Genomic DNA, 23,312 nt, shown 5'->3' on the forward strand with positions numbered 1-23,312 from the left:
TAATTCAAGGAAATGTACTACTTCCAAGGAGTGATGATTAAAAGTGATGTGGGAAATTAAAAATGCTATTGATCTTGGAGACTCTCTGCAGTAACTAACCTGTTTCAGAGGGAGAGACTCTTAAACACATTAGATGTGATAACGTAACATGAGAAAAGAGTTACATTCTTCATTTCCCAGGAATTAAAGCACCTCAGTTTGTAGGCTTTAAAACAAGACCCACATATAGATTCTTGCATATCGCCTGTAACAAAATGTGCAGTTTCTACATGAAAGCTAATGCACCTAAATGGTTTAATGAATAATAATTCCACACAGTATTTCTATGCCCTTAATATGAATAGGCATGAATGAACTATAAAAGCCGCCATAACTTGGTACGTGAAGTATAAATAGGGAAGTGGCATCATAAAAATAACAAGAAAATCTGCTTCCTTAGTGGTCATACTGTTTTGTGGAGCTGGAATGATGTATACTACATCAGAGTATTAACTATATCTATGGGGGCATACGGCATCTCATATAAAAATGCAGCAACATTCTTTTTCTGTTGTGTCTAGATTATTCTGAACTTTACAAAGTTAAATAAGACTGAGTTTTGCTGTCACATCTTCTGAAGTCCAGCTTCTTGTTCTTCCTGCAAATAAAAAAGTGGGGGTCAAGATGTTAGGTTTGGTAACTAGAAAGTTATAAAAGCCCTTCTTACATTGATAAGTTTAAGACATGATTAGTCATCTTTTGCTAAAGTTGGCTGTTCCCTGAAATTCAGAACATGTTATTTGAAGGATTTTTGTTAATCATAAGAACATAAGAAGAGTTATGCTGAATCATACCAGAGGCTTATCTAGTCCAGCATTCTGCTTACACAGTGGCCAATTAACCAGCTGCCTATGGGAAGCCCACAAGTAAAACATGAGTACAATAACACTTTAAACACAACTTTAAATATCCAGCTTTTCTTTATATGAAATGTCATAAATTAAAAATATAGCTGTAATAAAAGAAAGCTTTTTCATAATTGAAAACTAAAAGCCTATACAACTGCCATTGATTGATGAAGGCATTATAACTCTTTATAGGTTTTTATGTTAGGCTAGCTCTGTCTAACACACTAACAGTGCAATCCTAGGCATGTCTACTCAGAAGTAAGTCCCACTGAGTTCAGTGAGGCTTGCTTTCAGTTGAATGTGTATAGGATTGCAGACTACAACTGCAGTTGTATGCATGCTTATCTGAGAGTAAGCCCCATTAAACACAGTGGGACTTCTGTATAAACATGCATGGGATTGCACTGGATGGCTGCATTTACATGTACACTTTACTAAGGTGCAAGCCTCACAGAACTTGTTGAGACTTCTGTGTAAACATGCATAGAATGTGGCTGCAAGAATCCTCATCTCGTTGACATGATTTTAGCCTAGTAAAGCTGGAATCCTGGACTTACAGCCAAACTAATAATTGAAGGTGCAAGTCTGCTTGGTACCCTAATTCTAGATATGTTTACATGGAAGTAAGTGTGCTTAAAATCGGAATCATAGGCCATTTGAGTTCAGTGTACTTCTAACTAGCTGTGGATTAGTCTGCATTTAAAGCTAGAAACAAGCTAATCTAAACTAATGCTGGTTTTAAAATGTCATGTTCTTGGCAAAGTGAAGTCAGTAACTCACTACTTCTAACAGTAAGTTGTGATAGAATACAGATAAATGAACTTCACAGCAACATCATGCATCTTGTACAGTATACTGAGACTTTCCTCCTTTCAGGGCCATGATCCTAAGGAACCAGAACAATTGAGAAAGCTGTTTATTGGTGGCCTGAGCTTTGAAACTACGGATGATAGTTTAAGAGAACACTTTGAAAAATGGGGCACGCTCACAGACTGCGTGGTGAGTAATTATAACATTCAGTTTAACAGAGCAAGCCTGTGTATGTTTACCTTGGAAGCAAGTCCCACTCTTTTCATTGGGGCTTATTCCCAGATGTGCACACACAATCAGTGCCTAAATTAGTGTTATATAAATAGATATATATGATTTTTTTAAGGTGATGAGAGACCCACAGACAAAACGTTCCCGAGGCTTTGGTTTTGTGACCTACTCATGTGTAGAAGAGGTAGATGGTGCAATGGCAGCTCGACCACATAAAGTTGATGGACGTGTAGTGGAACCAAAGAGAGCCGTTTCTAGAGAAGTAAGTAGATACTGAAGTATACTGGATTTGTTATGCCTTAATTATACAAATACTTAATTATTTGTAAATCTAAATGTGTTTTTAAACAGACTGTTTTGGAAGACTGAAATGTTGAACATAACTTGACATTTTATAGGATTCTGTGAAACCTGGTGCCCATTTAACAGTGAAGAAAATATTTGTTGGAGGGATTAAAGAAGACACAGAAGAATATAATTTAAGAGATTATTTTGAAAAATATGGCAAAATTGAAACCATAGAAGTAATGGAAGACAGGCAGAGTGGAAAGAAAAGAGGGTTTGCCTTTGTAACGTTTGATGATCATGATACAGTTGACAAAATTGTTGGTATGTAATAGTTTGTATTGACTTCTACTTCTCTTTAATGTTACTGATGCATGGAACTCTTCCTAGTAAACAAGGAACTTACTGTAAGAAGAAGACCTAGTTAAAATGTTTTAAAAGGTTTTCTTTTTAAATCCCTGCTTGACGTGCTTAAATTCCAGGAGGACCTGGCTTCCTTAGCTACATTTTCAGAAGGCTTGAGAGGTGGGGGGACATGATTTTTCCCCTCCACCAGGATCTCTCCATCATGTCTCTGTGGCTACATGTCTGGCTGAGAAGAACAGTCTGGTTTCCAGCTCTCTGTTCCTTTGTATACTCAGGCTGTCTGTCCAGATCTACCCATGCTATATCTCCAAGCAGGATGTAGCTGGCTGGTCACACCTGTCCAGGCACTTGATTTGGTCAGCTGCTCCCTCTTATCAAGCAGAATCCCTTGCCACTCCCAAGGGCCCCAGCTACCATCATAGTGGTTGAGTGAACTTCCCAGCCAAGTGAAACAACCTCACCAACAGCTTTAAAACTTACTTCTACGGCAATATCAGGATCCCAGAGAACCCTGGCTCCAAAGCAAGCACATCCTTGAATTCTAACAAGGAAATGAGCGGGGCTGGGTTGCAGGGAGTCCAACTAAAAAGGCCTTCAGGAACCAGATGAAGGAAGGCTGAGTTCTGTAACCTTAGACTGGAGGTCGTATTGCAGTGTTCAAATTACCGGGGGGCGGGGGGCAGCAGGAGCTCAATCCCCTTAACTGTAGTTTTTAAAAGGCTATAGGGAAGGCATGATTGGCTAAAATTGGGCAAAGCTTGTGGATTGCATTGGCCCCTCCTATAACTCAAACACTGCTTGAATGGCATATATAATGTGTACTTTAGAAAGTTCCTCCCCTGCCCCACTAAGTTTGGAGATGTTGCCACTTTCCTTGTTCCTTCCTTATCAGAGGGGAGATTAATGTGGAGCAGGGCTCTTTCTGTGGTGGCATCCATTTAATTGAATATCTTTCCCAGGGAGTTCCAAGAAACATGTATAGCCTCCTGCCAGTCAGTTTCCACCTCTTTTCCCAAACTTCCACACTGTTTGGCTAGCTTCTACTGTTTTTGTTATAGAGCTATGCAATTGTTAATTGTTTTTGTTTTGCTGTATTGTTAAATTTTTATGTGTTTGAATTGTCTTTATTGAATGTAAAAAGGCAATCGACTCTAAAACACTACTGTTATGAAAATGACTTTTAGATAATTGTGCATAAAGGGTTGTATCCAATGGTCACATTCCGCAAACTCAAATACCACTAGCAGAACTCCGCTGAATGTTTGCATTGTGCAAGCAGTTGCCCATTAGGCTAGTGCAACTGGATGTGTAAGCTGTTGCGTAACCGGTTGCACAAGTGGGATGCACAACTGGTTGCACAACAGGTTCCACAACATGTTGCACAAGCATAATGCAAAACTGCTTGCACAAACGTAACGTCAATTGGATTCTTCTCTTGCGCGTACTTCACAACCTAGGTTTTGCTAGCGCAACACCATTTGTGCTAATGGAATGACACAGTTTGATACTGCTCAAAAAGTTGACTAAAAAGAATGTGTGCCTTCTTGTAATAAGAATTTCAAAACTTCTTTTAGTTCAGAAATACCATACTATAAATGGGCATAACTGTGAAGTGAAGAAAGCTCTCTCCAAGCAAGAAATGCAGACAGCCACTGCTCAGAGAAGTGAGTGTGTTACGTCGTGGTGGTGGTGGTGGTGATAACAGTTTTCATTACTGAATGTTCACTCCCTCCATCCCACCCACCCCTTTTTGTTTTGTAGGTCGTGGGAGCAGCTCAAGCAACTTCACAGGTCGTGGGAACTTTGGAAGCAGTGGTGGAAGTTATGGCAGAGGTGGAAGTTTTGGTGGTAGAGGTAAATGTCTGTCCTTTGTTACCCACACCCTTCCAAAAATACGAACTTGAATTATGACGTATCATGGTTCTTAACACTTATTCTGATTTAGGAGGCTACGGTGGCGGAAGTGGTGGAGGTGGCGGCGGCAGCAGAGGAAGTTTCGGGAGTGGCGATGGATACAATGGCTTTGGTGATGGTAAGCACAACAGTGCTGGTATCACTTGAATTATACCTAACTTTAGAAGAAACAAAGCTACTGTGGTGGACTAAGTATGAATAGCTCTTTGGGTCTGTCTGATGTATCTTAACATGTGGAATGTGAAAGGAAAGGTGACAACTTATAGAAAAGCTAGGTATCTAAGAAATGCTAGGTAAATTGGATTGGATCCAGGCTAAATTAGTCCTGCTTTAGTTCCATTGATTTCAGCAGGGAAGTTAATGACAGAACAACTTGTCATGGGAGAAGTCCCATGATTTAAAGAGACTACAATAGCTAACTTAGTCTGGATCCAACTCAGTGACCTGGTTTACACACCACAACAGCCCACCATGGCTTAACATACCCACAGGGGCTGTCACCATATCATGCAAACCCAGGTGGCAGGGGCTGTTTGAGGGTTAGACAGTCCTCAACCTTAAAATAAGCCATGGGTTATTAGAGGGTTCTCTAACACTCAAACAACGCCTACCCCTTGGGTTTACATGACACAGCAAGCCAGGTGCACGTGGGTACCTGGCACAACAATTCCTGTGGGTAAATGAAGCCAAGGTGGGCTGTTGTGTTGTGCGAACCAGGTCAGTGGCTTGAAAGCTAAGTTCCTGTGAATGCAAATCCCCTCATAAGGTTGCTGCTGATGGAAGGTGACTTTCTCCTGTGCTTACTGAAAATCTGGTCCAGAGGGTTGTGGGAGTGCACACCTTCAGAATATGTGAGACGTGCTTGAGGCTGCAAGATGAATTTATGAAAACTGCATTCCCTCCCTTCTGCTAGCAGAAACCTCCACTTGATCAGAGTCCTTCCCAGGAAGGGAAGGGCGACTAAGGATCCAAGTAATTACCTTTAGATGTATGAAATGAATGTAAAGTGACAATACACTTAGTAATTGCTTTATTTAGTGCAGCCAAAATATACTTATCAAAGCCTTACCAGATCAGGATAAATAACATATGGGTGATCCTCAAGCCACAGTCTAGAATATTCAGTATGTTTGTGGGTTGAAGGACATGTTTTTCTGCATATTCAGTTACATGAATTGGTAAATGAATTGTGTGAATGAGCCATCACAGATAGAACACCTCAAATGTAATGCTTTGCAACTGAGTCAGTTCATACAATCCATAATGTATGTGCGCAGTGAGAGACGGCCCTTAGTTATGCACATACAATGGTTTCCATATTAATTGACTACATGACAAGTCATCAGACAGCTATATGTCAGGATAGTTCAGCCTTCACCAACCTGAGTCCCTCCAGATGTTTTGAATTACAACTCCCATCAGCTCCAACCAGCATGGCCAGTGGTCAGGGATGATGGGAGTTGTAGGTCAAACATTTGGAGGGGCTCAGGTTGAGGAAGGCTGGAATAGTTCATTAGGACAATTTGATTGGTAGCTATCATATTAGAAAAGTAGCTATCATAACATGATAGCTCCTTTTGTAGTAGTCAGTCTCAAAGTTGAATCTAGGTGTCACCAACACTGCATTCAGTGCAGTTACTTTGAGTTTTGTTACAAACATAGTCACGTCTATTTCGTTACTTTTAATTGATGTTTCAAGGTGGAAACTATGGTGGTAGTCCTGGATACGGCAGCAGAGGAGGTTATGGTGGTAGCCCAACCTATGGAACCCCAAGTGGTGGATATGGTGGAGGGGGTGGAGGCTATGATGGTTACAACGAAGGAGGAAGCTTTGGTGGTAAGAATCCTGAATTACATCATGTAACATCTATCTGTACTGCTTATATGAGATCTTAAAAGTTCAGGTTTTCGATCTGTTTCAAAAGGTCTTGCAGATTTGATTAAGAAGAATGCTATGCAATGTAAGCTATGCTGCACTGTAAGTAGATTGTGGGTCAAACCATTTCAGATTCTAATCTCACTGAAATTACAGTGACTTTAAAGATGCCTAGAGAAGCTTTATATATTCTTTCTCCAAGCCTGATTTATAGATTCATCTTATTTAACCCATAGAGCAGTGCTGGTAACAAGCCTTCAGGTGAACATGCTTCCAATCTTTGACGTCTAATGAGGGAAATACTACAATTTTATAGCCAGTTATTTCCCCTATCCAACATTAACTTAAGAATCTTTCATTTTTAAGACTCTGCTGTACCAAGCTGCTCTTGCCCTTTCGTCCCTAAAGCTCCTTGTAGATAATTTATTACCAAAAGTGACCAGAGGATCCAGCAGATTGTGGCATTGTGTATAGGTAGTTCTCATGTCCATGAGTTAGGTGTATATCCTGTTCTAGGTGGGGCTGCATTCCCCCTGAAAGAACAGATGATCCTGGATCCAGCACTGTCACTTGATGCTCAGGTGGTCTAAGTGGCATGGAGTACTTTCAACCCTTCAGCTGGTTCACCAGATGCAACCATTCCTGGGCACAAATAATATGGCTGCAGTGATGCATGCCCAGGTAACCTCCCAATTGGATGACTGCAATGCATTGTATGTTGAGCTAACCTTTAAGACGATTCAGAAGCTTCAAATAATGCAGAATGCGGCTGCCAGAACATTTAACTGATACAATCAAATGGGAGCATATTATACCAATGACATTGGCTGCCTATTTGCTTCCAAGCCCAGTTCAAGGTGCTGATGCTTACCTTTAGAGCTCTATACAGGGACCCAAATATCTGAAGGAGTGTCACTCCCTATATGGCCATCACTCCGTATTCCTATCTGTCCATGTATTTTAAGATCTTCAGAATAAGCTGTTTTCCAGATCCTTTTGCCAGGGGGAGCTCACTGTGTAGGAACTAGGCAGAGGTGCCATGCTTCTGGACTGCCCCCTCCCCATTGAAGCTTGAGTGGTGCTGATATCATTTTGGCATCAGGTTAAAGACTTAGTTGCCCAGGCAGTATAAAGTATTACACTGTTTTTTTCATTTATTAAATTTATAACCCTCCTTTCTACTTAAAATAGTGCTCAAGGCAGCACTTGTTGTTGTTCAGTCGTGTCCGACTCTTCGTGACCCCATGGACCATAGCACACCAGGCCTTCCTGTCCTGCGCTCTCTCCCGGAGTGTGCTCAAGTTCATATTCATTGCATCCGTGATGCTATCTAGCCATCTCATCCTCTGCCGTCCCCTTCTCCTTTTGCCTTCAGTCTTTCCCAGCATCAGGGTCTTTTCCAGAGAGTTTTCTCTTTGCATTAGGTGGCCAAAATATTTGAGCTTCAGCTTCATTATCTGTCCTTCCAATGAGCACTCAGGGTTGATTTCCTTTAGGATTCACTGATTTGACCTCCTTGCAGTCCAGGGACTCGTAAGAGTCTTCTCCAGCACCACAGTTCAAAAGCATCAATTCTTCGGCGCTCAGCCTTCCTTATAGTCCAGCTCTCACAGCCATACATTACTACTGGGAAAACCATAGCTTTGATTAGACGGACCTTTGTCGGGTTAGATGTCTAATTTTCAGGGGCTAGAGTACTTATAAGATGTTCACACTTTTTCTAGGAACTTTAGAAAGTGAAAGATGTCAGAGTTGTTAATGGGGCACAGGGGAAGGAATAAGGCAAAGAAGTGTTGAGGCACCTTCAAGACTAACAAAGGAAAAAATGCACTCATTCTTTTTCCAACATAATGAAAATTGGCAAGAATTGAACAGCAAAAAGGATTTTGCGTGTCTATTGAATGTTCTCAAAAATAACTACAGTAACTGATCCTAGCCGTACAAAAACTAAAGGTAGCCATGTTGACCATAAGAAAAATTACAAAATCCATAGTAGTGTAATACCTTTATTAGGCTAACCCAGGTATCAACAAAAATCTGCAAGCTTTCAAGATCTCCTGATCTCTTAATCAGGCAAGACATTAGAAAAGTGTGAGGGGAAGTAGGGGAGGAAAAAATTCCTCGGACTTGATGGTGAATTCACATGTTCAGAGTCCCTGGGAGGGGGGCGTCTGTTGGTATTTAAACTAGGCTCTGCAAGTGATGTGATATTTACAAGGTTGGACCTGGAACAGTCCCTAGAGTTGCTGGGAGCAAGAAAGGAATAACAAGTCCTAGCCCATGATTATGTCCAGTCAATTGAAATCCTTTTATGCAGATACAATAAATCTGGAGTCATGAAAACCTGTATTGCATACTAAATTATATTTGTTACTCCTTAATTTACTTAATCTGAATGAATTGTAGTGAATATTGAAACCTATTTTTGAAATAATGCTTGATCTAAGTGATAAATATGAAATAAAAATTCTGTTCTCAGGCAACTATGGTGGCAGTGGAAGCTATAATGACTTTGGCAATTACAGTGGACAGCAGGCCTCAAGCTATGGACCCATGAAAGGAGGTGGCAGTTTCAGTGGCAGAAGCTCAGGCAGTCCCTATGGTGGTAAATACAACCTTACATTATATACATCTGGCTAGTAGTAAAGGAGATTTACTTCAACAGTCAATCTTTCATTTGCAGGTGGCTATGGATCAGGAGGAGGAAGTGGTGGCTATGGTGGAAGAAGATTCTAAAAATTGTTCCAAGATAAAGGTAGGTATGCTACAAACAAGTGTTGTATATGAAGACTACAACGTTTCATTGAGAGTAATCCTTTTCTTATCCTGTATTCAACAGGCTACAGTTCTTAGCAGGAGAGAGCGAGGAGTTGTCAGGAAAGCTGCAGGTTACTTTGAGACAGTCGTCCCAAATGAATTAGAGGAACTGTAAAATCTGCCACAGAAGGAGCGATGAACCATAGTCAGAAAAGTTACTGCAGCTTAAACAGGAGACCCTTCTTAAGGACTGTCATAGCCACAGTTTGCAAAGAGTGCAGCTATTGATTTAATGCAATGTAGTGTTTAGATGTACATTCCTGACTTTTTTTAATTTGTTGTTGTAGCTTTGTCTTTTCTTCATAAAATCAGGTATATTGCCCTGTAAATTTGTGGTAGTGGTACCAGGAATTAAAAATAATTAAGGAACTTTTAATTTTTTCAATACTTGTGTAGTTCAGTTTTTTCTTACTGAAACTTCTTTGAATAAAGAAATGTAGTTTTAGGGTATATTCTTGCTAGGAAAAAATCAGTGCATTATAATCTGTATTAATTTAAACTATAGAAATGCTAAATCGTTTAAGAACATTAGTTTTTCTGCATATGTAACTAAATGAGATGAGTTGCACATGCAAAGGGACAGACAAGATGTTTGCATTAAAGCTTGTTTAGCTGTATAACTAGGACTGAGTCATTTAAACTAGTGCTTGTGAATGATAAAAAGCTTTACTTTCAAATGGAAATTCCAGATACATCTGGTTTGTGCATATCTTAATTTGTAGCCTTTGTTTCTTAGCTTAAGCCTTCTAAGTAAATAAGCATTGAAAGAGATCTCTTAAAGCTTTATTCAGTTTGCCTCCCATTTCATTGATATATGCAGGAGCTACATTAAACACTGGCAGAACAGGCTTCTGCCTTTTATTACCATTGAGGCTTCATCCCTCCAAATGGCAAACAGATTAAGTGCACACACATAACTGAATTAAAACTTTGAAGCCAATAGTCTGGGTCTGTTACTTAGCTTATAACTGTACAGCTTCATTTGTATCTATTTCTGCCCTAAAAACATGAGTTCATCTGTAATGGTTAATATTTCTATTGTGTGTGATTCTGTATGCCCCCTCTGCCTGAAGCAAAATTTCAGCACAGGCACAATCTTTCTTGAGTTCCCTGTAATGAGTATAAACTTTCTGACCATGAGTAAAGCAACGCATTTCACACAGTTTCTAATGCCCTGAGTGAAGGCCTTGAAGGTGAAGTGAAAGCAAACTGGTTCACAGTCTAGCAATAGGAAATATCTGGGCTAAACATGATATATTTGTCACTAATGGGAGTCCTATGGCTAGAATTAAATCAATACTTTTATGCATCAGAATGATGTGGTCAAAACGTTGTTTAATTCAGAACTGTGGGTGTGGTATTTACTCCTTCACTTACCCAAATTTGTGTACAGCCGTGTTCCCTAATCTGATCAGACTTCTCTTTTAACTATTGCCAGAGCAGTGCTTTCTGTCAATACACTTCCAGAAGAGTAGGGCACAGTGAGTAGAAGAAACTCAGACACTTGCCAGTATGATGCTGGAATTTCTCACCTGTTACTTCTTCTCTAGGCCAATGAACAGTATAAGGTAAAGGTAATTCCAGTATAGGAATGGATTGTCAGACATTCTAAAATGTTGCTCAAACAAGGCACACGGTCGTGGTTGTTGGGTACAGAATACTATGGTTACATCTAATTTAAAAAGTGTTAAAGTGTGTGCTAAGCAACATCAAGAGCATTGATATACCCCTGAAACTCCATAATGTCATATTACTATATATTAAGGTGGGAATTAGGTGGCTGGCCTCTCCATATATCCTTTCTATTTTCGGGAAACAGTGCCTATACTCCAATAGACAAAACTTGTTGAAGGGCATCAGTTTGGTATTGTGGTATGGAATCTTCACATTACTAAGCTGCATGTGCCAATTTTTTCTTGTGAGGATAGATTAGATCTAAATTATCCCTTCCAGGCCTGCTATTGATTGCAAGGGCAGAATTGGAGGATGGGTTTAAGGTACTTGATCTGTTGTTAATGGAGGGGGGTGGAATCTTGATGGCACATAGGGAAAACGATTTTATAGTGTGCTCCTCTGTTTTGCGATTCTTAATATGAAATCTGTAAGTTCCCAGTTGTTGGTGCCGGTGCCTTAGGCCTAGTTCTCTGTGAACTTGGAGAAGTGTAAGCAGAGGACAGTGATTAACCAGCTTTAAAGACTCTAGGATGTATCTCTTAGCCAAAGTGTGGATCAAAGGAGACTCAGACAGGACTTCAGCAGCCTATTGTGTATGTGGACAAGTCAGCGTAATTAAAGAATGACAAGGCAGCAACAGCACCAGCTTCAACTTCCAGAAAAGTGAAGGCATAAGATACTATGCTGATAGTGAGCAGCTTTCCAAAAGCTAGTTAAATCTGCCTATCACTGCTGAAATATCGAAGAAAGTCTAGCAAGAGTTCTTCACCAGTTGGAACCTCCTTGAGTCATAGCTACTTGAGTTGACCCAGAGTCATAGGTCTAGCATTTAGACCTGAAAGGAAGGGGAATAAGAATAGGTAAGGTTTGTCTCTAACACTTTTCATCAATTAAAGAATAACTCTTTGCTGAACAAGGTAAGAAAAATATCTTTGACTTGCAGATTGTAGAAGAAACTTCTTGACCAGATGTGGATTTCTTACCCATTGGAAAACTCTTGGCTTGGTAAGACTCTAATACAGTATAAAATGTTGATATACCCATGACCATACTCTGGTCTTTGAAAATCCAGCTTCTGTGATAAGAACAAATGATGCTAATATAAGGTGAGTGCCAATAGTATTGTACGTCTAAACTATGAAATGTGAAAGACCCGATTTTAAAAAGGAAATTCTCATCTAGCTGGTTGATGGAATAACTGATGATACTTGGCATTTATATAGATTTGGAATAGTTTATGTTTAGCCATCCTTACAACTACTCTAGAAGGTAGGTTAATATTATCTACGTATAGATGGGTGGCTTCAGGGTAGTGGCTTGCTTTATAGGTTATTGACCCAAGTCACACGTAATGGCAAATTGTGGGTTAATTACCACACGATTTGCCATGCACAAGTGGGAGTGAGCGAGCACACTGCCTCCCACACACTCTTCACTTCTGCTTTTAATCAACAACCTATAATCAGCTAGGTCGTAGGTTGAGTGTGATGTGTGAACCCAGAGCACTAGGTTGTTTAGGAGCTACAGTGGTTAATCCATGGTTTGTTGTTGGTTTAACTGCTCCAAGTTTGCGTATCATGCTCAACAACCTACAACCCGGCTGATCATAGGTTGATAATTAAAAGTGGAAGTGCAGAGCGTATGGAAGGCAGCATGCTCCTCACTCCTGCATGGCAAATCATGGGTTAATTAACCGAAGATTTGCTTTTACGTGTGAACCCAGTCACTTGCTAAAGTAAGATCTGAACTGGGATTTCCTTCACTCTAGCCACAGCATATGCACTTTTTGGAAATGTAAGAAATGGCTGGTGGAAGCTTTGGTGATAAATATTTGAGAAGTAGCGGGTTTTAAAAAAAAAACCTGAATTGAATGTCCATTCATATAATTGGATTTGGACAAACCCAGAACTTCAAAATAGTGGATCGCCATGTTTGATGGTTACACTTGATGGTTAGTGTAATTTAGCCCGGTCTTAGGCCGTGAGCATAAGATACATTGAAACTGGTAGAACTGGCTTTGCAAGTAAATAGGTGGTAGATCGGGTATAAGACTTCAGTTAAGATTTTGTTGGTAATGTTAATCACCAATTTTCAGGCAAGGAAATCAGTAAGTTACTCATCTGAAACTTGAGCAGATGATGCCCCCTCCCAAGTTACTGGCCCTCTTTCAGGTAAAAGAAATCTTTAACAATGTCTTCCTGGTTTCCAGTTGGAGTTTTCCCCTTACATTATGCCTTTCATCTTGAATGTTACATAACCCAGTAGTATTTAGAACTCTTGTTTTGCCTTATTCTCTATCTGTGCTAGGTCTGCATGCTAATGAAGGTAGGATCATGGTTCCGGATTTTCTACACCTGTTGGGCACCTTGCCTTTGTTGGCATGACATTCCCACTCCTATTCAACCGTGAACTTGGGCAGGGGAGATTGAAGTTGGAGACTTCCCCCATCAACATTAACTGTAGTACGAATGTTTAACCTAGAGCGCACAGCTCTGCAGGGTGAAGTCCTTAATCAGTACCTTATTTATAACTGCTACACTAGAGCATATTTATGGATTGTAGTTTGATCATGAATTCCAGGCATCTGAGTGGCAAACGGCACCTGTGCTCACTTTCCCTCTTCTAAAACAGGGACAAAGCCAAGCTGCTTGTGTGCTAATCTCGGCACGCCCCAACAGAAGAAAGAAGCGGGGTGAGTGCATATGCATCTGTTTCTTCCTACCCCATCAGAGGTCTGTTGGCACTCTGGCTAGAAAAGGAAAGGAGCTGAACCTGCGTGCACTCGGTTAAGCACTTACCCAAACAATGCAGGGCTCAACCAAATGCATGTTTAGTGAGGTGGTTAGAGCAGTAGTGTGGGGGGTGGGAGAGAGAACAGTGCTTCTTATCAGTGCAGGGGATGTGTTCTTCAGTCACTAATTGACAAGACTAGGATACTCGTTAGCTTAACATTCTGAACATGCTAAATTTTTTTATTTTTTTTCTGCTCTGCAGGGTGACTAATCCTGAATGAACAAAACATGACCATCTCTTCGCCACAAATATGTGAAATACTTCAGTGTAACATGCAGATCGTTCATAGTACATGACAGTGGAAATTGATCGGAGTGTGTAATCTCGGATTTGTCTTGATCAAATGCTTACAATAAAGTGTCATAGTTTATCATAGTTGGCAAATCTCTTTATAATTGTATGTGGCTATTAGGTTGTCTTTTCTGCATCATTGAACAGCCAGCTTGCATAAGATTCCTTCCAAAGTCCTGAATACATTAAAGAGTTTGGAGTTACTTGGAGTATTGGTTTGGCATCCTTCCGTTAGCTGCGCAGATTGTACACACTCCTTGGCTATATTATAGCAGGTTTTATTTTGTCTTTTACCTCTGTTTAAGAGGTAATTCAACTTCCCCCTTTGAAAATATCAAGAACACCTGGCTAAATTTTGTTATCTGTTTCTTATAATAAAGTGACAGTTCAGTTGCTAGAAAAACCCACAGAGTCCTAGAGAGGCAGTGTCCTGTGAATTGCCTGAGAGTGGACACCATTTTGTGGATGGAGAGCTATTCTGTACATTACATTTTGCAGATGGTAATGTTCTGGAATACAAAATGCATGTGCATAGTGTAATGTATGAATGATGTGCATTCGTGCAAATCATTTCCTTTCCCTCCAAAATGTGAGTTCTAAGCAGGAAAGGCTTTGGGCTGTTCATTGGGAGTGGAGGCAGTACTGTGAACACCCTTCCTAACTTAGGTTATGTATGTTTCCTAGTTCGTAGCAGATTTGTGAGAACAAAATATGTGAGGTACAAAATAGTCCTGAAGCTTAAGCATTTGCTGGACTTCATTTAAATTTACCTTTAAATATAAAGTTGGAGTTCAGCATTACAAAGCCACAGGTGGGTCTAAAAAAGAGGGAGGTTCTTCAGGGCCCAGAGAGCTATCCCTAGTCACTACTGAAGCACTGTTTACAGTGGTATTGTCCAGGTCATCACACTACAACAATCCAACTGGTAGAATTTCTTCTATGCAACCTTCATGCAACAGTGTTGCTGGGAGTCTAGATCTCACATCCTGTGGGCATTCTCAAGTACAGTCCTCCAAATTTCTTCCAGCCATTAAGAGTACAGCCTCTCATTCCTAGGTTCTATGTGAGACTTTGACTGCGTACTTTCATCTTAGTTCCACCTCCCAACTATAGAGCCAGAGGAGTGTGATAGATTATTGGAGCAGGTCTGGTGGGACCCAAGTTCAAATCTCCCCCCCCCCCCCCCAGCGGCCCATCATGAAGCTCATTGATCTTGGGCCAATTACTATCTTGGCCTATCCTACGTGCAGAGTGGTGTGGCAATAAAATGGGAGGTGGGGGGAATATACCACATAAGCCATACTGCAGTACCTGGGAGAGGAAGGGTGGGGTATCTACCAATTGTTTCCTTGGGACTGGGGTTTTCAACCTGTTGCTTGCTTCTGCTTTACCCTCTTTAGCCACTCTGTCCAGTGGCCATCTCCCACCATGTCTCATAATCCCTAGCATAACCCTCCTACTGCCCCGACCTAAGAAGGGTGAAGTTTTTTCAAAGTCCCCTACTGTCTTTTTTCTCAGTCTGTTCTCTGTATCTTTCATTTGACATTGTGCCTGAGGGCATTCTGTTCCTTAATGTCCATTCTGCTGGGACCCTTTCCTGTTCCTCACCCTGCCCAGTCACCCACCCTGCTACTTCTGTCCCTAACGATTGTGTGAGGCGCTAATTCCAGTTAAAGTGACCTCTTGTCTTTCTTTCACAAGCTGGCTTTAAAGATTTTGAAAACATTCCTTGGGAAGTTGGGATGTTCACGAAAGTTCTATACCATCCTGTTTTGGACTTCAGTTTCCATCAGCCCCAGCCAGCATTGTGAATGGGGCAGGAGTGCTGGAATTTCATGAAAATACCAGTTTTCTTAATTTAGTTTCCATTAGCACAAAAAAAAGCCTTGGACATTCTCAGAACTGGAAAATGAAGAACCTATTTAACTTCTGGACTGAAGTTCTAAAATTAAAAAGTTAACCATTGAAATCAGACGTTTTATCACCTAGCAGAGCTCCACTAATAGATAAATCAGGATGAACCATGGTGCAATACTATGCATAGTTATGTGGGAATTGGTTCCAATGAAATCAATAGGACTTAATTCTGTATGTGTGAGGTGAAGGTATTAGAAACTCGGAGAGTAAATAAATCCTGCATACCTAACCTGATAACTGTTCTCATCTCCATGTTTGATTTCTTGTCAGCTTGTACTAAATCATTGTGTATATGTAGAAGGCCAATTTCTGCACCTGAATCAGATTCTCTTGATTATGTAGTCAGAAACTGGAAGCATAATTTACTCTTCTTGAAGTCCATTTGAGAGTACAGTCAGAATTGCATGTAGTCCATGGTTTAAAAAAAAAATGCACCAACCAAAGCTGAATTCTGTGACTCATAAATGCAAATTGAGCAGATTTGCAGGATTTTTCTTTGTGCCATTCTGCAATGTTTACTATCTGTATAATTTATGCTGGCTTGCTGATCGTAAGGGCATGAGGCTATGCAAGATGCCTAACACCCACTACTAGAAATCTTGTTCAGCCGTTTGCTTTGGGTTCTGAAGCCTTTGTTCATTTTCAAACAAATATTTGAAACCTTGGTGTCATTCTGCTGATGGAAGTAGCTCTATCAGCTGAAATGGGAGGGGTGATTTCCCTCTCTCTGCACCCCCCCCCCCCCAGTGCACCATCATAATTCACTTCTGAGATTATGGGAAACCTTCCAGAGCAGATTTTCAGGTGTGTGGGGGAGTTCTGTTGCGCTTCCAGATGCCTGCTAGCACAATGTTAGATTTAACCCAAGGACTAGAAGCTTGCTTTTTAAAATTAAAGCTTAGATTCTCAGGAAACTGTATCCTATACTCAATAATAGTGGCTCCATCCCCATTGCTGAGATATTGTACTGCTCTAACTGTAACCAATATGGTAAACCCACATTCTATTGAAACTAGGCTAAAAGAGTATATACACTTTATTTTAAAAGTACAAAATCTAAAGATTAGCATTATGTAGAGCATACATTTGTATGCAAAACAAAGTTTCACCTTTTAACACAATCCAGCCAGAATTTAAACACCCCACTGATGTCAATGAAAGAGAATTAAGCATGTGTTTAGTTCTTCCATTTAAAGTTACAAGCCTTCAAAGTGCTTGACTTTGGCCAGATTGTGCCGTAATGATGATACCTCATTATGTGTGTTTAGATTACATTCAAACTTACAATAAAGTACAGCAAGTAAAAAAATTGTAAGAAACTGCAAACATTCTATTTATCTTTATAAAATGATGTACCTGAAAAAGAAAGATTGGTCTTGTAAGTAAATAGGATTACCAGTCTTAAATCACGCTTGATACACATTTGAATAAAACTATAGGAACAGAATATAAATAACTCTTCAAATATTTACACTAGGACAGAAACTATAGTGAAGTTGCTGCTATATAAAAAGGAACTAGTGTCTTAGAAGTATTACCATTTGTGCATACATTTGTTTTAACAATAATGATTTTAAGTGCTTTCATATAAGAGAAAAAGTTGTGTAAAGTCACTTGGAAATAGAACAAATTCTGCATCACCTGAAGCCCTACTAGTAGAAAATACCAATGTAAAAATATTAGTTAAGAGAACACTTGTCTCCCTTTATCTTCAGAATTTAGTTCCTGGCTTCTTGCTCTTAGGAACAAGAAAGATGCTGCCATCTCTTGTTTGCTGCAGTGAGTAATCATTGAATGAATAAGGCTTGCCTTCTTCATCCCGGAGCATACTGAAGACCTCAAGGTATAGGGTGCTCAACTGCTTTTTCAGCAGACGCAGGCTTTTGTCATTATCTGCTTTCTCTTTAAGCAGCTTCTCTCTCTCATCTTTAAGATAACCCAAGTCATGCTCCAACTCCGTTATGTTTTCCAGTTTCCGTTTACGACAGTTTTGAGCGGCCACTTTGTTCTTGCCTCGTCTTCGTATGTCACGAATAAGAGCAAGCTGGGCCTCACTGAACTGCTCCTTAGACATCATTTCATTGAAGTCGTCCACAGGGAGGTTAATTATCTTTTCGACAGGGAAAGGGATACGCAGAGCTTTTGCTCTAAGCTCATCTCTGGTGAGATGAGCTTCCAGTTGGCTGTAGGATTTGTCTTTCATAAATGGCGCTTCAGCGTGGCCTGGGTTAGCAGGCAGTTCTCTTTGGGGTGTACGTGCAAGCTGTGGAGCAGAGTTTGGGGTACTCTGACCTAGGGATGGGGAGAGTGGATCATGCAACTGAAACGAATGCATCTGACCATTGCTGTGTTGCACACTTCCAGGGGCGCTGTCTATCTCTTCCATTTCAGAATCACTGTATCCAAAGCCTGTATCTCTATAGATGGGAGATGACTCAACAGAATGAGCTGGAGATGTTGTACTGGGACTTGTGTTCAGTGAAATGCCAGAGTCAGAATCATTACATTCTGGGGCATTTCCTGCAAGGTCATGGTTAAAGGCTTTGCACTGAGCAAAATCAGAAAGATCAATTGGTTCATTTAAAAAGCCAGCAAGATCCACAAAATTTGGTGGTGGAGTAGTTACGTTGCTGTTCATCTTCACATCAATAAAGGCAGAGTAGAAATCCTCACAAAAATCAGCACTTGTGGGTGATGTGTTATTTTGGCTGGGATCTTCTGGCAGTAAAATGCTGGAACAGGAAGCCTCCAACGGGTTCAGAAACTCTGGACTGCAGTTATCAACTTCTTTCTCCATAGTGGGTAATGAATTGTAGAAGGTAAAATTAATAGCGGCTTCTGATGCTGTGTTTGTTGAGCATGTGTTTGCAGTTACTTCAGCCAGGTTGTCATTTTGAATGTTAAGACACTGTAAAAGATTGCAAAGAAGCTCAGCAATAACGTACTGATCATAAGTGAGATAGTATAAAGCAGAGGTGGCCAGCACATAGCCACATGTGGTCCCTACTGCAGCCCCCGCTGCCCCCCTAGCACTCTGTAGCGCCTACAGAGTGCCCAAAGGATCAAATTTAGCTAGCAAACAAGCTATATTTGACCCTTTTTGCAGTCTATAGCCATTACAAACACCATTTTTAGTGTTTATTTAGATTTCTGCAGGTGGGGGCCCTCCCACAGTTGTCCACTCCCAGGTGTAATTTTGCATTGTATACCTTGGCATTCTCCATTCTGTCCAGTCTATGACTCTCCGGTGCTTTGGAGACAATACTTATGTCTGGCACCATGCATGCTGTCAAGAGACTTAACTTCTCTTGAAAACCAAAAGGTTTTCTGCCCCTCTTGATGTTTATTAAGATTTTCTAAAACTGGGAAGCTGGCATGCTGCAAAGCAAAGTGCTGTCCTACAGCACCATCTTTATTTGGATTCAAAAGAATAGTTTTGTGTTTGGAGCTCAGACTCCCGCTTCTGTTTTGTTCTTGGGCCAAGATACTTTTCTTTTAGTCTCCAATTTACCTTCTCAGAAATGATTGTTTTGTGACCAGCCATGCCCCCCGTGACAGTCATTCTGTGAGAGCATCCCTGACACCCTCGACATCCCAAATGTATCTCATCAATCCAAAAAGGTTGTGGACCCCTGGCCAGACAAAGCAAGAAGGAAGAGTAGAAGAAAGCATGCAAGCAACTAGTAGGCCCCTTTACCTTCTTAATTTCTATGAAGAGGATATGCATTTTTTGCAGGGGGCATCTTCTGTGAAGGGTATGTGAATAACAGGAAGGATGCCTGTGACCTTGGAAACTATAACGGGCAGCCTTGTGTTTTTTTCAGTCACCTACATTTTACTAAATGAGTTGCCTAAACCACCAAGTTTCACAATGCAATTAAAACCAGGAAAGTGAGGCTTTACAAAGCTGAATGCCATTCATGACAATTTCAGTACAGCAGAAACATCTGCCTAGGCCTTTTGGTAAAACTGGATGCACTCATACAATGTGCATGAGCCCTCCAAAGTAACTTGTAGGCAATCCAGATGTCTTTCTTCGAGGAAGCACTTTTTTAAGAATCTGCATTTTGCCTTCACTCAAGATAAAACGTATTTTTCCTCTGGAAAAATTCTGTGCTTTCCCCAGCTACCCTGCTCATTGATAGTGGAAACCTACGACGCATTATTGGTCACATCTAATGGACACTTAAGGCAGTACCTGCTGATGAATGACAACTCTCCCACTTTGGTGCCATTTGAATTTTTTCTTTAAATTTTATTTTCAGGTTCTTAAAATTTACTTTTGATGTCCTTGGTGGGTGTGCAAGTCACTGTACCTCTGGAGTATTCAGGCTATACTATATTTTTTTGTTTTTAAAGAAAAGCAGCAGGCATACCCTTCCCTATGCATTGTCCTAACTTTTCACGATCTAGGTAAAACAGATCAAGGGTACAAAGAACTTTTCAGGAGGGAACTCTCCAGTTTTGCTTATCAAAAGAGATATGGAAGTTACAGCACACCTATACTTCGGAAGAAATGCTATCCACACCATTATGTGAGGACTGGTTATTATGTGTTCTCTATGGTGGTACTACAAGAATAGTGTTAACACTGGGTTGGACCCAAATCTAGGGCTGTGAAATGGAAGTGAACTTCCTGTCTCCTCCTCTCCACAGGAGCCCCTCCAGCCGCCTGAAAATGCTACACAGAGGGTTGGCAGACTGTGCTAAATGGGGTGTTGGGGGATACCTGAAAATTGGGCAGAGGCATTTTCCATGTACAGAGCCCTTCCATCTAGAGAAGGCAGATCCTGGATCAAACCCTAAGGCTGTAGTCCTATGTATGTATAGCCTTGTCTGGGAGTAAGCCCTATTGATCTCAGTGGACTTAATGTCCAAGCAGAGAGGTCTAAGATTGCACTGTAAATCTGGGTTTTGTTCAGCCCCTTGGAAATACATTTACAATTTGGAGTACACATTTTGCCTACAAAACCCCAGTATTTCCTCTTGCTTTACTTTCAGCCCAATCCAATACATGTTTTATTCAGAAGCAAGTCCCATGTTGTTCAGTGGGAAGGGCTTCTAAATAAGGGTGCTTAGGCTGCAGCTGAAAAGTCGATCCTATGCATATTTAGACAGTACACTTGGGAAAGCCAGGAAAATAACTAGCAGTACAACCTTACTAGGGAGTAAGCCAAACAGAGCGCAGCAGGACCAACTTTGGATTATTCATGCTTAGGGCACAATCCTATGCATGTTTAGACAGAAAAACGTCCTTCAACTCCCAGCATTCCCCAGGCAGCATGGCTGGCTGGGGCATGCTGGGAGTTACAGGACTTTTTTCTGTCTAAACATGCATACGATCGCACTGTTCAGCTGCACTCTAAGCACCCTTATTTGGAAGCAAGTCCCGCTGAACAACATGGGAGTTGCTTCTGAATAAAACAGGTAGTGGATTGGGCTGAAAGTAAAAACCAACTTCAGGGGACAAACATTTCTCTCCATGTTCTAATAATACTGACCAATGAGTAAAGACCTTGTAGCCGTTTGAACATTTTCAACCTGTCCACTCAAATCTTGTAAAATTTACTTTTGACCAAAAAGAATTTCAATGAATAATTCTATTGACAGTGGTTGCGAGAAAGAGGGAGGATCCTCTGAGAATATAAAAATGTCAAATCTTGGATTCCCCCCCTTTAAAAAAAAAAAATGTCCAATATATATTCACGCACTGACTGCAAGTATTACCTGTAGCTCTGGAATAGACAACAGTTCTTCCCACACTTGCTCTATGTCTTGTGTGTTCTCAACATCAGCAGCTATTAACTCTGGAATGGTAGACTGAAGGACGCATGAGTCAAGGGGCTGCATCTGATTAGAATCGACAAAGACCTGGTTGCTTTCCGAAGGTTCCACTTGCTGGAATTCAGCAGAGGAAACCTGTAATATTATGAAACAGACCTTTTGTCACTAATGCTGGAAACTTGCTGGTTCTTAGATAATCATTTGCTTTGAAGGAGGTATTTCAAAGAACATTCAGTGCATTCAAATAAAGTCCACAGTATTAAGAAGGATATCATGGCCAGTATCCAATACTGCCTCTGCACTAGCGGGAATGACGGCTAGCAACAACTAGTGACACTGGGAAATACCTGAAAGTACTGCTGAAATGGGACAAGTCAGCAGAAGGGAGATCCACTGAGTTGTCCCATTCCACAAGCAGTAGTTCTGGACAGTTTCTGTTTCCTATTGCGCTAGCAATTGTTCCCGCTAGCTGCAGCATGCTGGCTATTGCCCGATAAAAAGGATAAAGGGGCTTTATTTTATACACCTCAGATGCTTAACAGCATCCAACTTGCAATGCAGCTAGTGTTTACCTCAGTGTCATCTACAAATGAGAACGTTTCTGCCAAAATCTGCATACAGTCCTCAAACAGGTCGTCTGCCTCTTGTTTGGGAATGTGTACACTCTGTATATGAGAGACAAAAGTTCAACAAATCTTTTCATGAGTAAAAAAAAAATCTAAATGCAGGTTCAATTCAGATAACTAGCAACTTCACCACCCTCCTTTAGAAAGAAAGGAAGGAAGTTGTAGATCAGCATGAACAGAAAGTTGTGTGTGGGTTTGTTGTTGTTTTTTACCTGTAAATAATTATTGGATATGCCAGTGTTTCCTGATTCAGTGCCTTGAGCAGGCTGGATAGGAACAAATTCACCTGTTTCCTCATCCAGCTGCAACTGGGCGAGGAAGGCTTTTTCTTGCTCTTTTTGAAGTTGCTCTTGCCGCTCTCTTTCAAGCTTTTTCTGTTTCTCGAGCTCATAGTCCTTCTTTCTTTGGCAAAAATCAAAAACTTCACGGCTTGCTCCAAGATCAATATCTTGCCTCCAGAGAATGTCAATCAGCTTAATATCCTGTGTGTGTATGAGAGAGAGAGAATAAATAAGAATATTTTGGATGTTCAAGCATTTTTAAAAGAACTGCCATCTTACCTAACCTGAGTCAAATAAAATCAAAACACAAATCTGCACATGTATGCTGACCTGTGACATTTTAAGATCTGATGTTAAAGTCAAAGTGGGACTCTGGATGTTCTCTGTAGCATGCTGGTATAAAATTCATTCATTGACCCCTCAAAAAGTTAAAATACGATATTGAGCAGCTAGTGATTAAGGAAATCTTACTAGGCTTGCAGTCTTAAACTCTGGTTTGGGATTAATGCAGCAGTCCTATGCATACTAACCTGGGAGTAATCCCATTGACATTAGTAGGTATTTCTTGTAAATAAACATACATGGGATTGGGTTGCATGGCCATAATCCTGAACACATGTACCACGGAGTGAGTTCTATTAAACTTAATAGGGCTTGCTTATGATTGAACATTAATAGGATCAGGTTGCCTATGTCGTAAATATGCATTACAGATTCCAAGAAATATACCAGCACCATACACCAATTAGCACTAATGTAG

The 23,312-nt window shown here is 40.6% G+C and overlaps 2 protein-coding genes across 41 annotated transcripts in view; one reads left to right on the top strand and one right to left on the bottom strand.

Annotated features, from left to right (window-relative positions):
• Positions 1 to 22,669, top strand: part of HNRNPA3 (heterogeneous nuclear ribonucleoprotein A3) — a 28,038-nt gene extending 5,369 nt beyond the window's left edge. For 6 of the 37 annotated variants that reach the window (XM_084814174.1, XM_084814224.1, XM_084814142.1 and 3 more), the window contains 11 exons: positions 1,764 to 1,886; positions 2,044 to 2,190; positions 2,327 to 2,537; positions 4,154 to 4,243; positions 4,341 to 4,433; positions 4,525 to 4,611; positions 6,193 to 6,330; positions 8,849 to 8,974; positions 9,053 to 9,124; positions 9,209 to 13,552; positions 13,855 to 22,669. In XM_084814174.1, the coding sequence (XP_084670300.1) occupies positions 1,764 to 1,886; positions 2,044 to 2,190; positions 2,327 to 2,537; positions 4,154 to 4,243; positions 4,341 to 4,433; positions 4,525 to 4,611; positions 6,193 to 6,330; positions 8,849 to 8,974; positions 9,053 to 9,105 (1,068 nt within the window). In that variant the 3' untranslated portion in view covers positions 9,106 to 9,124; positions 9,209 to 13,552; positions 13,855 to 22,669. The remainder of the gene's footprint in view (positions 1 to 1,763; positions 1,887 to 2,043; positions 2,191 to 2,326; positions 2,538 to 4,153; positions 4,244 to 4,340; positions 4,434 to 4,524; positions 4,612 to 6,192; positions 6,331 to 8,848; positions 8,975 to 9,052; positions 9,125 to 9,208; positions 13,553 to 13,854) is intronic. The other 31 variants (XM_084814106.1, XM_084814233.1, XM_084814184.1 and 28 more) reach the window with 23 other exon arrangements.
• Positions 16,880 to 23,312, bottom strand: part of NFE2L2 (NFE2 like bZIP transcription factor 2) — a 34,138-nt gene continuing 27,705 nt past the window's right edge. For all 4 annotated transcript variants that reach the window (XM_084813918.1, XM_084813934.1, XM_084813926.1 and 1 more), the window contains 4 exons: positions 22,484 to 22,753; positions 22,218 to 22,310; positions 21,589 to 21,780; positions 16,880 to 18,769 (listed from right to left, as the gene is read on the bottom strand). In XM_084813918.1, the coding sequence (XP_084670044.1) occupies positions 17,573 to 18,769; positions 21,589 to 21,780; positions 22,218 to 22,310; positions 22,484 to 22,753 (1,752 nt within the window). In that variant the 3' untranslated portion in view covers positions 16,880 to 17,572. The remainder of the gene's footprint in view (positions 18,770 to 21,588; positions 21,781 to 22,217; positions 22,311 to 22,483; positions 22,754 to 23,312) is intronic.

This window comes from Heloderma suspectum, chromosome 1 (genome assembly GCF_057233095.1).
Source record: "Heloderma suspectum isolate Gila_16-S chromosome 1, 16-S_ref, whole genome shotgun sequence".
NCBI classification, from domain to species: domain Eukaryota; kingdom Metazoa; phylum Chordata; class Lepidosauria; order Squamata; family Helodermatidae; genus Heloderma; species Heloderma suspectum.